At 41.1% G+C, this 20,569-nt stretch overlaps 1 protein-coding gene across 1 annotated transcript in view; it reads left to right on the top strand.

The window, feature by feature from the left end:
• Positions 1–3,448: 3,448 nt before the first annotated feature.
• The window catches only part of LOC126259664 (uncharacterized), a 79,854-nt gene continuing 62,733 nt past the window's right edge, over positions 3,449–20,569 (top strand). The window contains exons 1-3 of the mRNA XM_049956606.1: positions 3,449–3,858; positions 3,961–4,195; positions 11,498–11,728. Coding sequence (XP_049812563.1) covers positions 3,851–3,858; positions 3,961–4,195; positions 11,498–11,728 — 474 coding nt within the window. The 5' untranslated portion in view covers positions 3,449–3,850. The remainder of the gene's footprint in view (positions 3,859–3,960; positions 4,196–11,497; positions 11,729–20,569) is intronic.

Here is a 20,569-nt window from a genome sequence, read left to right as displayed (position 1 = left end):
TTCCGATGGATCGATTCCAAATATTGGTCGACTCACTGCCGGAAGAGTGTGAGACTGTTATAAAAGCCAAGGGATATCCCACTAAATGTTGATTTTCTTATTATGATAGATGATATTTATGAGTTAAAAATGTTTTTTTCAACATTGTCAAAATACTTTTGCTGCACCATTCTCCTTATTAAAAAAAATACACTCTATTAGGTTGTGAACAAGCCCTGTGGTACTCTGGATGACAGTAAGGATGGCTATGGAAGGTAGTTCTGCAGTCTTTCACATATGTTATGTTAGGCTGTGGTAGCTCTGTGTAGTGGTACTATACTTATGTTTGAAGTCTGTAATCTGAGATCGATTACTTCAGTAAGGTTGCAGTCACTATTCTGTAGAACATTGAATATCCATCAATGAAATAAATTAATGTTTTTCATGTTTCATATTTGTTTTTAATTAATCCAGTTAATATGGTTTGTCAAAATACTTTTGAGCGCTACTGTATGTTAACTTAGAGATTTTTAAGGATGATATGTGGGAAATCCATTTTAGATTTTGTTGCAGGCGAAGGCCTTGAAACTTTTGTTTCAGTGGCATTTTCAATATCCTGATTCTTGATGTGAATTACTGACTTTTCTGCTTTTTTGCTGAGTCTGAAAGCTTAAAATAACAGCTTTTTGTGGCTTTAATATGAGACTGTTTCTATAGAGCCACTGAGAAACTTCACCTGTGATGATACTTACAGAGGTGGTAAGAGATCTATTTTTTGCTTCAATAAGCAGGCTAGTATAATTTGCAAACAGTACTGCTCCTGCATTCTTCACACAGGTGGTCCTGAGACAGAGCCCTGTGGTACTCTGGATGACAGTAAGGATGGCTATGGAAGGTAGTTCTGCAGTCTATCACATATGTTATGTTAGGCTATGGTAGCTCTGTGTAGTGGTACTATACTTATGTTTGAAGTCTGTAATCTGAGACCGATTACTTCAGTAAGGTTGCAGTCACTCATTTGATGCACTTCACACACTATAATGATGCAGTTTGTTTAAGAGAACTGAATGATCTATATTATCAAAAGCCTTTGACAGATCTAAAGGTCTGTCCACAGGTAACGATCTGTGGAGATTTCAGAGCAAATGTCTGTCCATGCAAAAGAGTGCTGCAAACGCAGTATGTTCACATGACACCAGTCCCAATCTACTGCTCGCGCACCATCTGTCGATGTAGCAAGCGACTACACAATCTTTCAGTGACCCCAAAGTTTACTTCATTTATTCAGAAATGGAGGAAATTCTTTTACAGTCTGCATTCACAACTTGTGTTGCTAAAAAAAATGCAAACTAAATAGCGTCTGCTTAAGCTAAGACGTTTTTGCACATGAATGTACTTGACGAACTGGAAGGCGAGCTCGACAACTGTGGAATTATTTGAGGATTTGACATTCATAGCTTCTAGCATATAAGACTTGGATGAGGATAGATGCCTGGTAACAGGAACTACAAAGATCTAGAATTTCCTACTACAATTTCGAAACAAGCATTGAATAAAATCATACCCACCACAGTTGAAGCTATTTACGCTGCCCTGAAGGATGATTTCATGAAAGCAGTGAGATATATTACATTCTTAGAATTTATATACATAGCCAATAAGCTAGAGCTCAGTTTGTTTCTAAGGCGAGATTTCCAATTTCCTACCTGAAGTTTACCAGCGATTTTAGCACGAGAATATAAAATTGCATTTTGTATATCTGCATTATAGTATTGTGGTAGTGAATTCTACAGTTCTCCTGTAAAGCACTTTTGTTATGAAACACATATTACATTAGGAAGTAAAATAAGCATAATAATAAGTATGTCCCTGAAGGCGCTATTCCAAGATCTTCCGCCATCAGCTCAACACAGTATTCTGACTGCACTCTCCTTTAGAACAAAGATGCGCTACTTCTTTCTGCTACGCTCGCACAATTCACACTGATTTACGGCAAAGCACAGTACCGCTGCTGAGTGAAAGTATGCTAGCGGTCCCCCCCCCCCTTCCCCGGCGCCAAAACGAAAAGATTTCATTACTCTGTTTTTTTATGTGGCAGTACCGTTTTCGTATTTGTCACTGGGTGAACCCCTCGTAATTTCTCAATTAAAGAATCATAAGCAGCTGCCTATTTATTCTTAACACTGTATTCTCTGCTTTTAATTTTCCACAAACTTGTATTACTCCCATACATTTCGATAATTCATTAATGAATTCTCTACAATACTGAAGTGTATCTACCATTTGCAAATTCACAATGCACACACAGGCGAGAAACGCCCGAGTGAACAAACAGCTGACTCAAACACGTTTTAGCACCAGATGTGCGGCGACCTCCAGTCTATAAGCTCCAACTTGTCTGTGAAGATGTGATTTGAACCCACAGATTAGAGCAATTTCGATCAAACCTCCGACATCAAGGTTTGCACACAACTCAAATCTGCACAGATCTCTTATTCACACGCAATGACCTGTCTGCGCCGATGTGATACGCGAAGGTAGATCGATGTATGTTGACTGGCCTTAAGAAAACATATGCGATTTTGGAATATTCGTCAACTGCATTTCAGATGTGGCTGACAAAATTAAAAGTAGCAGTCTCAGTGGCTGGTTGGCTCGGGGGAGGGAACCAAAAAAACGAGATCATCGTTCCCATCGGATTAGAGAAGAAAGTCGACCATGTTCTTTCAAAGGGCAAATCAAATGATCCCGGCATTTGCCTGAAGCGATTTAGGGACATCTCGGAAACCCTGAATCAAGATGGCCCAACACGTGTTTGAACCATTGTCCACCAAAATGCGAGTCCAATGTTCTAACCACTGCGCCACATCGATCGGTAGTCTCTGTGGAACACTGTTCTCTAAACACATCCTGGCTTTCTCGTAATATATTATTCTGATTGAAAAATTTTGTCAGCCGAGCTCAAAAGAGATGTTCAATAATTTTTAGAAAGCCAGGTAGCAATGCTATAGGTCTATAAAATGTAATATGTAAATCAAAATGTTACCAACAACATAGGAAAGTCTTGTGGCAGAAAATAATAAATGTATACACAACTTGAATGGTAATTCACTTATGAAAGGATAGAAATGAAGTTACTGGTAGCGATTTGTTGGATGTTCCTTGATTCCCTAAGGTAGGTTCGATGATAAACGAACATGCGAAAAATCTGCTCCGATATGCAGTAGAGAGAGTCTAAAGATTACGTAACAATGTAGTCCATGGAACAGGTGTTGCAAATTAAATTCTTGCGTAGTCAAATATTTCTGTGAAATGATGCCTACATTTGAGAAAAAAGGCCAAAACATCTATGTGACAACTATCATAATGAAACAGGTTAAGTAATACTTCGGCAGGCTATTCACCGGACAACAAATACGAAATCGGAGAGAATTTAAGATAATTTACGCACATCTCTGACGCAATGAACAAAGATTATATTTAATAGTCGGAGTTTGTGACAGCTAGTGCTAGAAAGCTAGATCATGCGTGTTTTGATGAATTTGGGCGCTGTCAAGTTTGGAAATACACACCATTTTCGGGATGACTTGGCTACTGTCATGTAATTTCTGGAATGCATGAACACCTGCATGCAGTCATCCAGTAGAAAAAAGAAGGAAGAAAATATGGGCTGAATAATTGACCGCTTACATAACACAATGTGTTCCAAAAGCTGTGCGCAACGCACCCGCCCCGAGCACAGCAAAACAGTTTGGAACTGAAGTTTTAGCCAGTGTAAATAAATATACTCTGTAAGCCGTAAAAACGAGTGCCGGACATTTACGATCCAGTGTCACCCACTAGATCACATGAAAGAGTTGTAACTTTAAATATGGCAAAGTAAGAACCAGATGTGTAAATACAGTTACAGAATGGCACTCGGTCTATGTGTTTCAGTATTTTTTTTTTGGTACTCTTTTTACGTGATTTATCTACTTTCAGGGAATTGTTTATTATGTTTGTGTACGACACACAGAAGTGTCAGAAGGAGGAGGATGATCCACAAGAAGCTGTTGTTTATTTTCATCCTGCCTGGGTAACTGAGCAGCAGAAAATGGTATTGTGTGGGCAGCTTATGGGGGCAACACAGTTCTTCAGGTCGTCTTTTAGCTGTCCCAATATCTTGTGTCTGAACAGTGGGAAATTCCTCGTATGGCAGTGTGGAAGATTTATCCTTGTGAGTTTTTATTGTATCAATTGTTCATTGTTTAAATATTTATAATATCACTAAACAATTAGACACTATCCATCATTAAACCAGTTTTACAATGGGACAGCCTGTTCAGGGGCATTTTCTGTCATGGAGTGTCTGTTTTTAATGTTTCAGTATTAAATGCAACATGATATTATGTTTTTATGACATTTGAATTCTACTAAATGTCTAAGATGCCGCTTTCTCAGTCCATCTATAAGATAGCACCATCTAAAAGTATTTTAATGTGATTAGAGAGCTGTGAGCTACAATATACTGAAATAGGGAATTAATTGAATACAGAAGTATAGCTATTGGGCAAGGTGATGGGAGTTTTGGGTCAGTGATTCAGAACTTTAAGACTGCAGTAATTGCTTATATAACAAATCTGTAATGTCTTCTGGGCTATTATTGTAAAGTGCGGGATCAGTTTTGAATTGGGGTAGTGTGGAATTACATAATGAAGGTAAGTATAATTGACTGTAGGTGAACATGCGAGGATGTGACACTGGAATTGTGATAAATCTGATTTAGCAGACATTTGAACCATGTCACTGGAAGAAAAACCTTACAAAAGTCAATTTATTTTAGGAAAAAATCTGGTAATACGCCATACCACATATCCATATGGACTATTACTTTATAGATCTGTAAATAATACTATACTAATTAATCACAGAGAGGCATGATGAAAGCAATAACTCATATCGTAGACTGTGTGTGTTTTAAATCCTATCCCACCAATATTTCAATGAACTGCCAAGTATAAATGAAGATAGTTATTTTACTTAAATTAATTTTCATCTGAAAGCTAAAGGCAATATAATTCATGACTAGATTCTGTACAAGATCATATTTTCAATTGAATAATCTTCCACAAAGATGCCTGTCCCAAGCACTGAGCATTGTTTCAACACAGGCTGCATGAGTAGTGAAATTAAAGCTTTTCATTTTAAGCTTCCCACAGCAGACCTGTGTCATATTGGTAAGTACACCTATTACTGTTTGATAAGCATAGAGTCCTGAGGGACATTGTTAGTGTTCTATCAAATGTAATGGATTACGTGACGGAAGCTGTGAAATTTACCAATAATGTAAAGAAGTTCTGCATGCAATACTATCCCACACATCTCTGCTGATCATGTTTTCCAAGTTTCATTGCTAAATAATTTTTGTCATTTTATAGTATGTACAACTTTCTTTGTTTTTGATCTATGTTCAACAGATACAGTGCCAAGTATGTGGAATGTGCCTAGTACTCTTTGTTTGTGGTTAATATGGCCTGCAGAGCTAGTCATATTAAACAATGAGAAATTTGTTCTTCTGTACTTTCTGTAACAGCTCAGTTAACACGTGTAATATCTTTGAGAGTTTCATATGAAGATAAATGAAATCAGGAAAACACTAGTCACAATGTATTGTGTGATTTTTGTAGTGACATAAAAACTGAACATTTGTATATACTTCCTCGTGCCTGATGAGGAAGTGGAGCTCCTCTGTCACTATATGTTCTGAAATTTTGCTATAATCATTTCTTGCTTCTTTCATTAGACCCATGTCTCAATCTCTTGCTACCCCCACCCCCCCAACCCCCTCACCCCCCTGCTCTCAATGCCCCCTCCCACCTCCCCTGCCCAACGCAAAACACAGACTTTTATGTTGTCAGTTGAGGTGTCTACATCGACATGGATACTCTGCAAATCACATTTAAGTGCCTGGCAGGGGGTTCATCGAACCACCTTCACAATTCTCTATTATTCCAATCTCGTATAGCGCATGGAAAGAATGAACACCTATATCTTTCCGTACGAGCTCTGATATCCCTTATTTTATTGTGGTGATCGTTCCTTCCTATGTAAGTCGGTGTCAACAAAATATTTTTGCATTCGGAGGAGGAAGTTGGCGATTCGAATTTCGTGAGAAGATTCCATCGTAACGTAAAACGCCTTTCTGTAAATGATTTCAAGCCCAAATCCTGTATCGTTTCTGTGACGCTCTTTCCCAAATTTCGTGATAATACAAAACGTGCTACCTTTCTTTGAACTTTTTCAATGTACTCCGTCAGTCCTATCTGGTAAAGATCCCACACCGCACAGCAGTATTCTAAGAGAGGATGGACAAGTGTAGTGTAGGCAGTCTCCTTAGTAGGTCTGTTACATTTTCTAAGTGTCCTGCCAATAAAACGCAGCCTTTGGTTAGCCTTCCCCACAACATTTTCTGTGTGTTCTTTCCAATTTAAGTTGTTCGTAATTGTAATACCTAGGTAAAAGTGACAAAGTGGTTAAGACTCTGGACTCGGAGTCAGTAGGAACAGGGTTTAAATAGCCAACAGTTCGTTCTGATTTACATTTTCCTATGTTCTTGTAAGTCACTTTAGGTGACTGCTGATCAGGACCATTCTGAGACCATGGTGAGATAGGTCCCTGCCAAGGGCACACTCATGGAGTGTGGAGTGGGTGCAAAACCTGACCAGTTAAAAACAAGAAAAAAATTGTGCTTTAAAAATTAACCAGGAAAGCACCAAAGTTCTCATACCCCTCGTGTTCCTACACTCGTGCCCATAAATTAAGGATAATTGCAGAATGTGGTGCCGCACAAAGTGGCACTACGCAAAAGCGCTAATAGCATAGGCACGTAGGGAACACACATGACACAGATCTGTAAGTCCACAGTATTGGTGATAAGTTGAAAAAACCGCCCCAAAACACATGTGCTACAAAACGCCACTGTTTCCTGCACATTTACCCCGACATCAATATGGGATATGATCACCATGCACATGTACACAGGCCGCACAACGGGTTGGCATTCTCTGGATCAGGTGGTCGAGCAGCTGCTGGGGTATAGCCTCCCATTCTTGCACCAGTGCCTGTCAGAGCTCCTGAAGTGTTGTAGGGGTTTGAAGACATGCAGCAATATGTTGACCGAGAGCATCCCAGACGTGCTCAATGGGGTTTAGGTCTGGAGAACAGGCAGGCCACTCCATTCACCTGATATATTCTGTTTCAAGGTACTCTTCTGCGATGGCAGCTCAGTGGGGCCGTGCGTTATGATCCATCAGTAGGAAGGTGGGACCCACTGTACCCCTGAAAAGGTGGACATACTGGTGCAAAATGGCATCCTGACACACCTGACCTGTTACAGTTCCTCTGTCAAAGACATGCAGGGGTTACATGCAACAATCATGATCACACCCCACACCATCAAATCATGACCTCCATACAGGTCCCTTTCAAGGATGTTAAGGGGTTGGTATCTGGTTCCTGGTTCACACCAGATGAAAACCCGGTGAGAATCACTGTTCAGACTGTACCTGTGCTTGTCTGTGAACATAACCTGGGACCATTGTTCCAATGACCATGTATTGTGTTCTTGACACCAGGCTTTATGGGCTGTCCTGTGACCAGCGATCAGTGGAATGCACCTCGCAGGTCTCCTGGTGAATAAACAATGTCTGTTCAGTCGTCTGTAGACTGTGTGTCTGGAAACAACTGTTCCAGTGGCTGCGGTAAGGTCCTGAGCAATGCTACCTGCAGTACTCTGTGGCCGTCTGTGGGCACTGATGGTGAGATATCGGTCTTCTTGTGGTGGTGTACACTGTGGACTTCACGTACTGTAGTGCCTGGACGCGTTTCCTATCTGCTGGAATCATTGCTATAATCTTGAGATCACACTTTGTGGGACACGGAGGGCCCGTGCTACGACCTGCTGTGTTTTACCAGCCTCCAGTCGCCCGAGTATTCTACCGCCCATAACGTCATCAATATGCATTCTTTGAGCCATTTTCAACACACTGTCACCATTAGCATGTCTGAAAATGTCTGCACACTTACTCGCTGCACTGTACTCTGACATGCACCAACACACCTCTGCGTATGTGGACTGCTGCCAGTGCCACCGTGTGACGACCACAGGTCAAATACACCACATGGTCATACCCTGAGGTGAATTAAACCCGCAAACCATCCAACAGACCGATGTTTCACCTTGTATCAGCATTATCCTTAATTTATGAGCATGGGTGTATCTTCTGCTTGTGAGAAGAACCCTTTCCAGTGACTCCGGATTGTAGAGATACCCTGCTGTCACACTGCCATTTCATCCGTCATAAAGAAATAACTGCTACCGAATAGGTGTCGTGGGTTGTGTGTCATCAGTGTGCTTGGTTCATACTGATGCTGCCTACACTGCTAGCTCTTGTTTAACACTAGAATTTTTGCTCCTTCTTTGCTCCAGTAATGTAGGACCTCAAAGGTTGGCCAGCAGGTGCTGAAGCAAACATGTTTGTTAACAGTCTAAGGCTTCTGACTTTTCCCTTTCTCTGCCAACTGAGGGTTAGAGTGAAACAACTGAAGCTAGACTGCTTCAACATATTTGACAGAATAGTAAATAAAATGGGAAACAGATCTCTCATATAACGCACTATTTGATCTCACTTTTAATTTCCTGACATGGTCATCTTAAATGATAGCTCTGTATCTAATTTTGAAATATATGCAGCAATGCTGGTGCCAAATATAACAGAAATATTGATTCAGCTGAGCTAATTAATGAAACAGTGGCTTTCAGACTCCAGTAGAAGAGCTTCTCATTTGGTTATTTTGAAGTTTATTTTTATTTATTTTTTTAATTGGTAGGTTTCGATATGCTTGTTCAAAGGATGGTAAAGTTTTGATGTTGTTTATGTCAGTTCCAGTGACTGCAGCATTTTGTCAGTGCAGTTTCAGCAAAACAAAGATGATCAGAAAAGTGCTATGTAAGGCCATGTACAGGTGTTGCAGACTGTCAGATTCAGCTGTCTTGTTGGTAGAGTATGACACTGCTTCTAAATTTGATTTCAGTGAAATAACAAAATTCAGTTGTTGCTCATTTTCTTTAACACTTTATGCACTGTTAATAATTAATGAGAAGCATATAAAATTTGTTCTTTATTATATATCATACTAAAATAAATGTAGAGCAGCTGCTTTAAACTATAAGCCAGAGATTTTGTTTTAGTCTCAGTTTTTTTGAAAGTTTGTACAATATGTAATTTATTTACTACAATGTTACATTTAATTTATTGTGTGCAATGTTTTTCATCTATTTAGGTCATTTGGTAACAGTTTTCAAAAACACTTCATTTTTATTAAGCTGACCTTGCAGATGACAAAATTTCCTAGATCTTGGTATGTGTCTGCTGCTGGTATCCTTTCTTCAACAAGGTGTGATTAATTTCCTCTTCCGTGTGTAACAAGTCTTAGCAAGTGTTCCAGTCTTAATATCGACAAGATTTCTAAAATCTTTTTTTCCTTTCTTATCTTTATCTGCAGTATCATTCCAAGTTGAGATTTGTGACATGATGTATGTAGCCCAATAAACATTCTAACAAACTGAACCATTTGATCCCCGGGAATACTGGGTCATTCCAAAACAAATTGTATTAATGCATTCCTCCTCCTCCTCCTCCTCCTCCTCAAGGAGAACATGCTAATTACAGGTCATTTTTCCACCTACAAATGTTCGGCCCCAAAATATTTGCTGTTCCAAAATATACAATGTCCGTGTATTTAAGGACAAATCTTGGAATATTTTGCATACAGTGTAGGCACTATGAAATAACTGCAATGCATCTGAACTCTTTTTTAAATCAAAGAATCCGCTATGTGTCAAGAATACATTTAATTCATTTAGCTGCTGCATACTCAATTTTCCTGGTGTAATTTAGGTCTGTAAATTGTCATATACAAATGACTGGATGTTTGTATTATAGTCTGTATACATAAGTTGTTTTTGCCCATATGTCTTATCATAAGATATCCTGCACGTGTTATGTTTTATGGCTTTATGGGAGTGAATCAGTGTCAGTTCTTAACACATGAGAAGTGGCACAATCATATAGGTTTATTACATCGTTTTCTTTTACTCTTCTACATAAAATTCTCATTTTGAAGATATATTCATGATACACTAAAAAATGTGAAGAATTTTACTGATGAATGGTATAATCAGTTCTAATGCCTTCAGGATTTTGTACCAAGGTTTTGTCATTTTGAGCAGTTGGGTTTCTGTCAGTTATTCGCATCTATATTGCATGATATTTCAATTGCGTGACTTTCAGTCTTCTTCAGGTGCTGTCTTATACTGATTCCATATGGAACGAGTCTGGTATTTATGCTTGTGTTGTGCTAGGTGCTCCGTTTCTGATCCACAATGCACCAGGCAATGGAACACGTTGACGAATAGCAGTAATTGTAGTGTTTTCTTCTAGCCACAGCTGTTACAATTGCTGTGCGCATAGTTTGTGGTTATTATCTGTTGTCAATCTTTCTGTATGAAGTTCTGAATGACATCCAAGTCATGCTAGACATTTTATCTTCCAAATTTTGTCATTTAAGCTTTCCTGTGATCTAGAACGTTCTGTTACTGTGGAATGCCGTATCAGGCATTTTGTTCAAGGCCTGTGCCCACAAGGAGTGCCTGTAGTGTTACTTTCAGGCCGGTGGTGTTCAAATTGCCGCTTGAGATTTGGTACAACAGCTTTAGGTATTAAGTCTGTATTCTTAGGTCAGGTGGAGTGCCTGACACAGCACACCACAGTAACTGTCCAAGATCACAGGAGGGTTTAAATGATGACAGTCGGAACACAAAATGTCTAGCATGACTTCTACATCATTCAGAACTTCATATAGCAAAGTTGACAATGACAGTAACCATAAAGTACACGCACAGTGTTCAGAACAGCCACAGCTAGAAGAAAACACTACAGTCGCAGCTTTTGGTTGGCATGTACCACAAACTGAGTGCCTGACACGGCACCTGATACGGTGCGAGACACAGGCACAGCACCTAGCACAACATAGGCATAAATACCGGACTCGTTCCATTCTGGAATCAGTATCAGACAGCACCTGAAGAAGACTACAAGTCACACAGTTGAAATATCATGCAAGAAAGATGCGAATGACCGGCAGAAACCTGATTGTTCAATATGGGAGTTCTAATGTCTGTCTCAATATGGCTTGGAAAAAACTACTTGAATGACTTGACTACTGTCCACAATGATCACATTATACATAATTAACTGATGATTGAATAAAATTGTACTAATTCTGGAACACATTTATTTTGCATATTAACATTCCGTACTTTCCTTCATAAGCAACACAATAACTGATACATTTCCCTTCGCAAGAAAAAATCTTCGAGAAGTTAATTGAATTTTAATATATTTGTGTAATAATTTTGAAGAAATTCTGCTAGCCCATAATTTATTGTGTATTTCATATTTCGAATTATTTTTAACAGACAGTGGGCACGGACCAGAACATTGATGAATGGATACTTAAATACAGATCTAAAGTACTACTTGATCTTCTTCGATTTTATCATAATGATTTTGAGACCATACATTCATCTGCTGGCCCAGATGGAAGCAAATTTGCAGAGAAATTGCAGCAGATTTTTGAAATATATGTGCCTATAGTGCAGCATTCTGGCAATATTTTTGCAAACATGCCATCCGTTCGTCTGCCAAAGGTTTGTACTAATGAGTTGTAAGAATACTGGAAATTGTTAAAACATATCAGAAGAGATCAATTTTTTATTTTTAGAATAGTTATAGTCTTTATATTAACAAAGTGCAATAATGTAGGGTGGGCCAAAAGTGACTACCCATTGTAACACATTGAAAACATTTAGTCAGTCTTGTTTGTTACTGATAATTATAGATACAGACACCAGATGGTACTGTTATTAAACCAGACATCCCTGACATTGTTGATTCTAACCTGTTCTGATGATATCTAATGAAGACAGAGTTTTTGCTTTAAAAATGTGATATCATGGTGCTTACAATGTAATAATAAATGAGTGGAATAATAATTCGACACTATCCCATCTACAAGGAAGGGTGTCTACAATTTATGGAAACATTTTGAGCAACGTGCAAATGCAGCCGATTGCTACGGGTCAGGTAGGCCATTAATAAGTGATGAAACTAAGCTTAAAGTTCTAAAAGTGCTTATCCAGAGCCATAAGAAGTAGGTTATTTATCAACTTTTGCATAGAGAATTTTGCAGAATGTCAGATTCAAATATTAAACCTTCTGGCCTCTGCTGCCAGAGACTGTGGTTTTGTGTGTGTGTGTGTGTGTGTGTGTGTGTGTGTGTGTGTGGTTTTGTGTGTGTGTGTGTGTGTGTGTGTGTGTGTGTGTGTGTGAGGCCTCTTTGGTCAAAAGCTTACTTGTTTGACAGTCTATTTTGTTATACCCATTCGTGACTAAGCGTCTCCACTATATGGTGGGTAGCAGCTATCCTTTTCAATATTATTGTCAAATTCAAACTACATAACTTGTTCAAACATGGGATATTGGAATACAATCCTATTCCTAAGCATCAGTTTTGTGATACAATATTAAATGAATTCAGAGAAGATGATAATGAGTCATTTTCTAAGGTAATTTGGAGTGATGAGACAACTTTCAAATTATCATGCCATTTCAATAGATACAGCTTTACCTATTGGTATAAAGAGAACCATAGAATTGTTTTTGAGAGCCAGTTAAATCAATGTGGTGTTACATTAGGGATGGTATCTCTTGTCCTGTACTAATTAGGATGTGGTTGTTTGATGGAACAGTAACTGAAGAACTATCTGGAAGTGTTGGCAACCTATGTCATTCCAGGACTACAAATAAACTACAGTAACTTCAATTCACTTCACTTTCAATGTGATGGTGCCCCACCGTGTTATGCAATAGCTATTGCAAAACTGTGTTGACAAGGTGTTTGGTGGGAAAGTTATTGACCAGCAAGGCCAATAGAAATGCTGCCTAGATCACCAATGGATTTCTACTTTTGGGGTTATATTAAAGATAAAGTGTACACTAAAAAATCACAATGAAGGACTTGAAAGAAGCTTTTGAAGATACTGAATTTAATAAACAACTTTATAAAAAAGTATGCCTAAGCATTCTACACCTACAGCTATACTCTGCAAGCCACGGTAATGTGCATTGCAGAGGGTACATCCCATTGTACTACTTACTGGGTTTTCTTCCCACTCCATTCATATACGGAGTGCAAGGAAAATGATTGCTTGAATACCTCTGTGCCTGCTGTAATTATTCCAATCTTATCCTCATGGTCCCTAGAGGCATGTAGTATATTCCTAGAGTCATCATTCAAAGACGGTTCTTGGAACTTTGTTAGTAGACTTTCTGGGGATAGTTTACGTCTATCTGCAAGAGTCCGCCAGTTCAGTTTCTTCATTGTCTCTGTGAGACTCCCCATGGATCAAACAAACCTGTGAGCACTCACACTGCCCTTCTCACTGGTTACACCAATGATTTGTAAGCTATCTTTTCACTTGTGGTGTCGAGGTCTAGAAAAGACCCACAGCCTTTCCTTGACTGTCGTAAGAGGCGACTAATAGGAGTCTTTTTATTTGGTCACATTCTTACCTTGATATTTTGATTATTCTTTGGACTTCTGAAGGTTTTTCCCTCTTTTTGCTTTTTAAATGCTTTTCCCTCACCTTTTTTTACTTTTTAAATTCTGGTCCCCATTTTGGGTTTGACCTCCCCTTTCCAAATTTTACAGAAGACTGGGCCATTTGGAAACAATACCTTAGTGAGATTCATTAACTCTCCACAGTGTGGTGTTATCTCTTGCACCCGCCAATCAAGTTAATCTACTCTGCACCCAAAATCCAGCACAGTAGCCAGTCTGTCACGGTAGGGGTGTTATGTACCCACTCAGTGGTAGCCCCATGACTATGCAGGGATTTGACTACTGACACCTGAGCTGTAACCTCCCCATGTTGGCCAAGGAGTAGGTGCCTATCAACTTTGGGGTATTGGCAAACTGGGCTATGACTACTGTGCCAGGTGACCTTTGCCTTGGCGGGATGGCACCCACAGGTGAGCCTCTGATCGGAGTGAGTCACATCAGGGCGGATGATTCACAATTAATCTTAACAGTGGCTGTGTCAACACAGCTGCCTCAACAGTCAGGAACAGTGATTTTGCTGCAGAAGTTTATAATCATACGGCATTTCCATCTTTAACCGTGCCTCAAGACGAGAGCCAGGTAAGGAGAGATGGAAGTTGACACTATGCTGTGTTCTTGGTTTGTTCCTGAACTTATGGTGGATCCTTCAACTCTACAAAAAAGCCACTGTTTTTTATTGAGAATATTGAAGATCGTTTTGGGGAGGTTGCAGCAATAGAAAAGATGAGAAATGGATCTGTGCTGACCAAACATCGCATGCCAAACGATCACAGGCATTTCAGATCTGTGTAAAGATAGGAGATATACCAGTCACAATTTTTCCTCAAAACAATCTCAGTAGAATTCAAGATGTTATCTTCCATCGGGCCCTAATGCTACGAACTAATGAAGAGCTGCATACTGATCTGGCGCAGTGTGGAGTCCATTTTGTTCACTGCTTCCACAAGGGACCTAAAGAGACTAATGGACTCTGGCGCTTTCAGCCTGGCCTTTGACGGCAACATTTTGCCAGAGAAAGTTAAGGTCATGGTTTATAGGTGTGATGTCACGTCTTATTTTCCTCCTCCGAAGAGATGTTTCAGATGCCAGAGGTTAGGACACATGTCATCCCACTGTTCTAATGAGGCTATCCTCCGGGCATATAGACGGGCATCCCTTGAGGGCAGCCGTTGTGACCAACCCCCTCAGTGTGTCAACTGCAGCCTCCTCGTTCACCACAATGCTCAGTATTTAAGAGGGAGAAACAAATTCAGGAGAATAAAACCCTTGACCGCCTGTTTTATCAAGATGCAAAGAATAAGTTTGAAAGACTTTACCTGACTGATAAGGTCTCAAATTTTGTGACTGTTGTGTCACAGTCTGTACCTCACATAATGACGGGGTCTTGCACGACACCTCCTGGCCCTGGTCACATTCCAGGGCCTGCCCCACAGTTGGGGGAGGGAATGTCTGATCTCACACCCCCTACCTCTGCACCCCTGCAATACTGGTGGTTGACACACTATCGGTGTGGCCAGAGATGCCTAGTCATCATCTGTTGTCGTCAGGGCAAGGACATCTGTCAAGGTCCCCTCTCTTGAGGCAAGGACTAGCAGCCACTGACTGTGGGCCAATGAAAAGTATGGTCCTCTTCACTCCCAGAAATTGAAGTCTCACATGGATAAGGAGGACAAGCAGAAAGATAAACTACTTTCTGAGATTTCAGATGTTCCGCTCCCCACCCCTGCGAAGGTCAAACATGTGCATCTTTACAAGATATTACACAACCAGGTGAACTGCAGCCTGGTAGCAAAGTAATCACACCCACCTTTTCCATTCACGACTTTCTCAGACCAGACTCCAGTGCTCCGTCAATGGAACTATAACGGCTGCTATCACCATCTGACCAAACTCCGCCATTTACTGGCTACTTACTCTGTAATTTGCATAGCACTTCAGGAAACACTGTTTACAGCAACACATCTTCCTGCTCTGAAAAACTAAAAATCCTACTGTACCAATCGCTTAAAGTTGAGAAAACATTGAGTGGCGCTTGTACCCTCATGTGCCCTGATATTTTCTGTGAGTAGGTGCCCCTTACCACAGAGCTAGAGGCTGTGGACATTAATTTCTGTCAGTTCGGATGAAATCTGTAATGTCTATTTATCCCCAGATAGACATTTCCATTATCACGAACTGTTAGAGTGAGTGGAACAGCTACCTTTCCCTTCCTGTTTCGGGGGGATATTAATGCTCATAATACTCTGTAGGGCGGTGATACTACATCTCTCAGAGGCTGGGTACCTCCTTTCAGACCTGGACAACTGCCTACTCAATGCTAGAAGTACAATACATTTCAGTGCAGCCCACGGAAAATAGTTAACTATTTAACTCACAGCTTGCTGCCTGAGTATCTTACCCCTGATTCAGTGGTGTGTCCACTGTAATCTGTGTGACAGCGACCATTTTCCTTTCATTTTCTCTCTCTCCACTCACAGACATCTGGAACGTGCTCCACGTTGGCTGCTTCGGAAAGCTGACTGGCAGGCTATCTGTGCTACAGCTACTTTTTTGCAACCAGTCATGTGATGGATATCAACAAAGTGGTACTACCGCAGCTAAGATACCATACTCCTCTGGCTCATTCTGATGACCACCAGTGCCATGGTTGTCTGAAGATATAGCTATAAGGGAATGCCGCAGGGCGCTTCATTGGCACAAGTGCCAACCTGGCATTTCTGTGGTACAAGCGCAAACCCTCTATGGATAATTTAATAGGATTCAAGAGACTCCAGGTGAAAACATAGTTTTTAATAAAGAAAATGAAGCACGAGTGTTGGGAGCAGTATGTGTCACCTATGCAATCATCCACCCCATCACCTTGTCAGTGGTAACATCTGCACTGATCCCGTGGTACTTGCCAAATGTTTTGCGGCACACATCACTGAAGTGTATGAATGGGAGTTGCACAGTACTTTGGCAGAGTGTTGAGATGTGTGCCCTGGAGCTGACAAAATCCACAATCAAATGCTGAAACATCTTCATGCCAACAGCAGGAAACATATCATTGGGCTTTTTAATCATATTTGACTGGAAGGAGAATTTCCTCTTAACTGCGGGAAGTTTTATTATTCCTGTCCTGAAACTGGGAAAGGACCCACATATTTTAACTAACTACGAGCCAATGTCTCTGATAAATGGACTGTGTAAGCTACTTCAACGTATAGTCAACCATCGTCTTTGTTGGCACCTTGTAGCTGGAGGGCATATATCATGATTCCAAAGTGGCTTGCGGGCTTTCCAGTCCACCACAGAGCATAGAGTTCATCTGAAATCTGCAGTGCGCAATGCTTTTCTGCACTGCCAACATCTGATTGCTGTGTTTTTTGACCTGCAGAAGGCATATGATACCACCTGGTGACATCACATACTAGCTACACTGCATAAGTGGGATTTCTGGGACAGTTTACCCATTTTTATCCAGAATTCCCTATCTCTCTGACATTTTCGGCTGTGGATAGGTTCAACTGTAAGGAGCCAATATATAAAGGAACTGGAGTCCCTCAGGGATCAGTTCTGAGTGTAATGCTCTTTGTTATTGTCATCAATGGTATCATGAATGCAGTGGCCCCCACAGTCTCTCCGCCACTGTACATGGATGATCTTTGCCTGTACTATTCCTCTGCATCATTGTGCACTGCTGAGTGCCAGCTTTAGGGGGCTGTCTGGAGAGTCAATGAGTGGTTGCTGGAACGCGACTATCAATTTTCCCATGCAGAATCATGAGTCTTGAATTTTTTTCTACTCCAGACTGTTCACCCACACCCAGAAATTTATCTTGGTGTCCAGTTACTTGAAGTCATTAAAACTCTTCAATTCTTAAGTATTTTATTTGACCATAAGCTAACTTCGCTGCCGCATGTCTGCTGGCTCAAGGCATCTTGCATGAAGAAGCTGAATGCTCTCTATTTTCTTAGTCACTCCTCATGGGGTACGGACCACATAAGAGGTGGGACCCAAAAGTAACCGGAATCGTAACGCTGCACATTGTGTACTTGTAGTAGCAGGTTGCGCCGCCAGAGGGTTGTAGTAGGAGCTCTGCTGAGTCATTCTGCCACGCAGCGTCACCCAACAGTGAGAAGTGTGGTTTCTTTGGCAGTTCTTTGAGTGTGCGTACAGTGCAGATGTGACACGAGGAAATGTCCAGTTCTTACGAACAATGTGCGGCAGTGAAGTTTTGTTTCTTGCTCAGCAAGAACGCAGCAGAAACTGTTGCGATGATTCAGACAGCCTACAAAGACCATGCTCTTAGTAAAACGCAAGTGTACGAATGGTTTTCTTGGTTTAAAAAGGGAGAAATGGTGGTTGAAGATCAGCCCCGTTCCGGTCGACCTTCAACTGCTCAAAGCGAAGACAACATCGACAAAATCCGTGATCTCATCAGTGAAGATCGACGCAGGACAATCGACCAACTCGAGAACTTGTCCGGTTTTCCTGGAGCTCAATTCAGCGCATCTTGACCATCGATTTGGGGATGCGAAGAGTGGCAGCAAAATTCGTGCCGAAGCTTCGTATCGGAGATCAAAGGGGTCATTGCGTTCAAGCCTATCTCATAATGTAGGATGCGTTCAAAGATGATCCACATTTTTTCAACAAAATAGTTACAGGTGATGAGTCATGGTGCTATGGGTACAATCCAGAAAGTAAACAACAGTCATCACAATGGAAGTCACCCGGCTCACCTCAACCAAAACAAGCTCGACAAGTGAAATCGAATGTGAAAACGATGTTGATCTGTTTTTTTTGACATCAAAGGGATCATACACTCTGAATTTGTCCCTGAAAACCAGACAGTAAACCAACAATTCTATTTGGAGGTTATGAACCGGTTTCGCAGAAGTTTGGCGTGAAAACGTCCGGCTTTGTGGGATTCTGGTGTGTGGTTCCTGCATCACGACAACACTCCTGCACACACGGCTCTCAGCGTTCACCAGTTTTTGGCCTCAACAAACACGACTACCTTGACCCACGCGCCCTATTCGCCGGATTTAGCACCCTCGGATTTCTTCCTATTCCCGGGGATGAAAAGAGACTTGAGAGGGAAGTGTTTTGCGGATGTGGAAGACGTAAAATGCTATGTCATGAAAGTGCTAGCAGGTATCAAATAGGATGAATTTAAAAGGTGCTTCAAACACTGGAATGAACATTTGGAAAAGTGTATTAATGCTAATGGGGAGTACTTCGAAGGAGATTCAGTTGTATTTGAAAACAATAAAGTATATTCTTTCTAGAAAGAAATTCCGGTTGTTTTTGGGTCCCCCCTTGTAGTTCTTCTGAGATTTTACAGAGTGCTGATTTTTTTCCCGCTTGGACTATGAACGTGTTGCCTATGGGTCGGCAGCACCATCTGTACTGAGCCTGCTGGACCCTGTTCACCACATTGGCGTGCACTTGGCAACGGGGTCCTTCTGTACAAGCCCTGTTGACAGCCTCCTGGCGGAAGCCGGTGTCCCGCCACTGCGGTTAGATGACAGCAGATTCTGGCAAGTTACGCAATCACAGTCTTTCAATTACCTACTCACCCATGTCATTCAACACTGTTCCACTACCAACAGTTCAGACTGTTTGCGCATCACCCAAAACTGGGGAGACCAGCTGGGATCTGGCTCAATTTTCTACTGAAGGACCTGTGTTCCTAGAGCTCCCACTTGACATCCCCTGTGAGCTGTACCATATCCTGTGATATGGATGGACTCTTTTGTGGCCCCGAGAAGGATGCTGGTCCTACCCTTCTCTGGCTAGTGTTTCTTGCAATCCTCTACAATTATTCTAATTCAGATGCATGTACACGGGTGGATCAAAAGTCGATGACAGGATTGACTACACTTTTGCACATGCAAGGGAACATGAGAAGCACTCCCTGCAGTGTAATACACTGTGGAGTTAGTTGCCATATGTCAGACTTTGCTGTTCATCAAATCCCTGGTCACAATGAACTTTCTGATCTGTAGCGATTCCCTGAGTTGCTTAAAAGGCATATCCCAAAAATCTTTTGGTCACCAACATCCAGGTCCTACTGGTTGCCCTCTACAACTCTGGAAAGTGAGTCATCTTCATCTGGTCACTGAGCGACATAGGCATTTCAGGAAATGAACTTGCCAACCATCTAGCCAAAGACGCAACTACAGGAGAGCATCGTGACATCAGAATACTGGGCACAGACTTAAGATTGCAACTTCGATACAATATTTTAAGCCTCTGGAAATTGGAATGACAGGCCATATGACCCAAAACAAGTTACACATGATTAAGGAGTCCACTAACTTGTGGCATACATCTTTCCAGGCCTCTCGGAAAGATGCCATTGTGTTTTGCCAAAAACGCATCGCCCATATGAGACTCATCCATGAGTTCTTTCTGTGTAGGGAGGACCCTCTTCACTGCAGCTGTAGAAGTCTACTGATGATAGCACATGTTCTTGTTGTGTGCGCCCTGCTTGCCAATCTGCAGCACACTCTCAGCTTGCCTACCCCACTGCCTCAGATGCTTGCAGATGACGAGACAGCCACTACCAAAGTGTTGCATTTCCAGAGAGAGAGAGAGGATTTTACACTAAACTATAATACACCCCCACTTTCAGTGTTAGGGGTGGTTGTGGGAGGGGGAAGAGTGCCTCTCTAAGCAGTCGGTACCTTCCATGCAGAGTCAGATTACTTTCTTCCCCTCTCACCATGTTGTACCTTTAGAGCATCTTGTGCACAATGCTGCCTGGATTATCTGAATTTTCTTTTACCTATTGTGTTAAACTACTGTCACACCATTTTGAAAATCTTTGACTTGCTTATATAGTTGGAGCAGCTAAGTCCAAACTTTTTTCACATTGTTCATT

This window comes from Schistocerca nitens, chromosome 1, assembly GCF_023898315.1.
Source record: "Schistocerca nitens isolate TAMUIC-IGC-003100 chromosome 1, iqSchNite1.1, whole genome shotgun sequence".
Taxonomy (NCBI): Eukaryota; Metazoa; Arthropoda; class Insecta; order Orthoptera; family Acrididae; genus Schistocerca; species Schistocerca nitens.
Note: the sequence above shows the minus strand (reverse complement) of the source record. Positions and strands in the feature narration are given on the sequence as shown.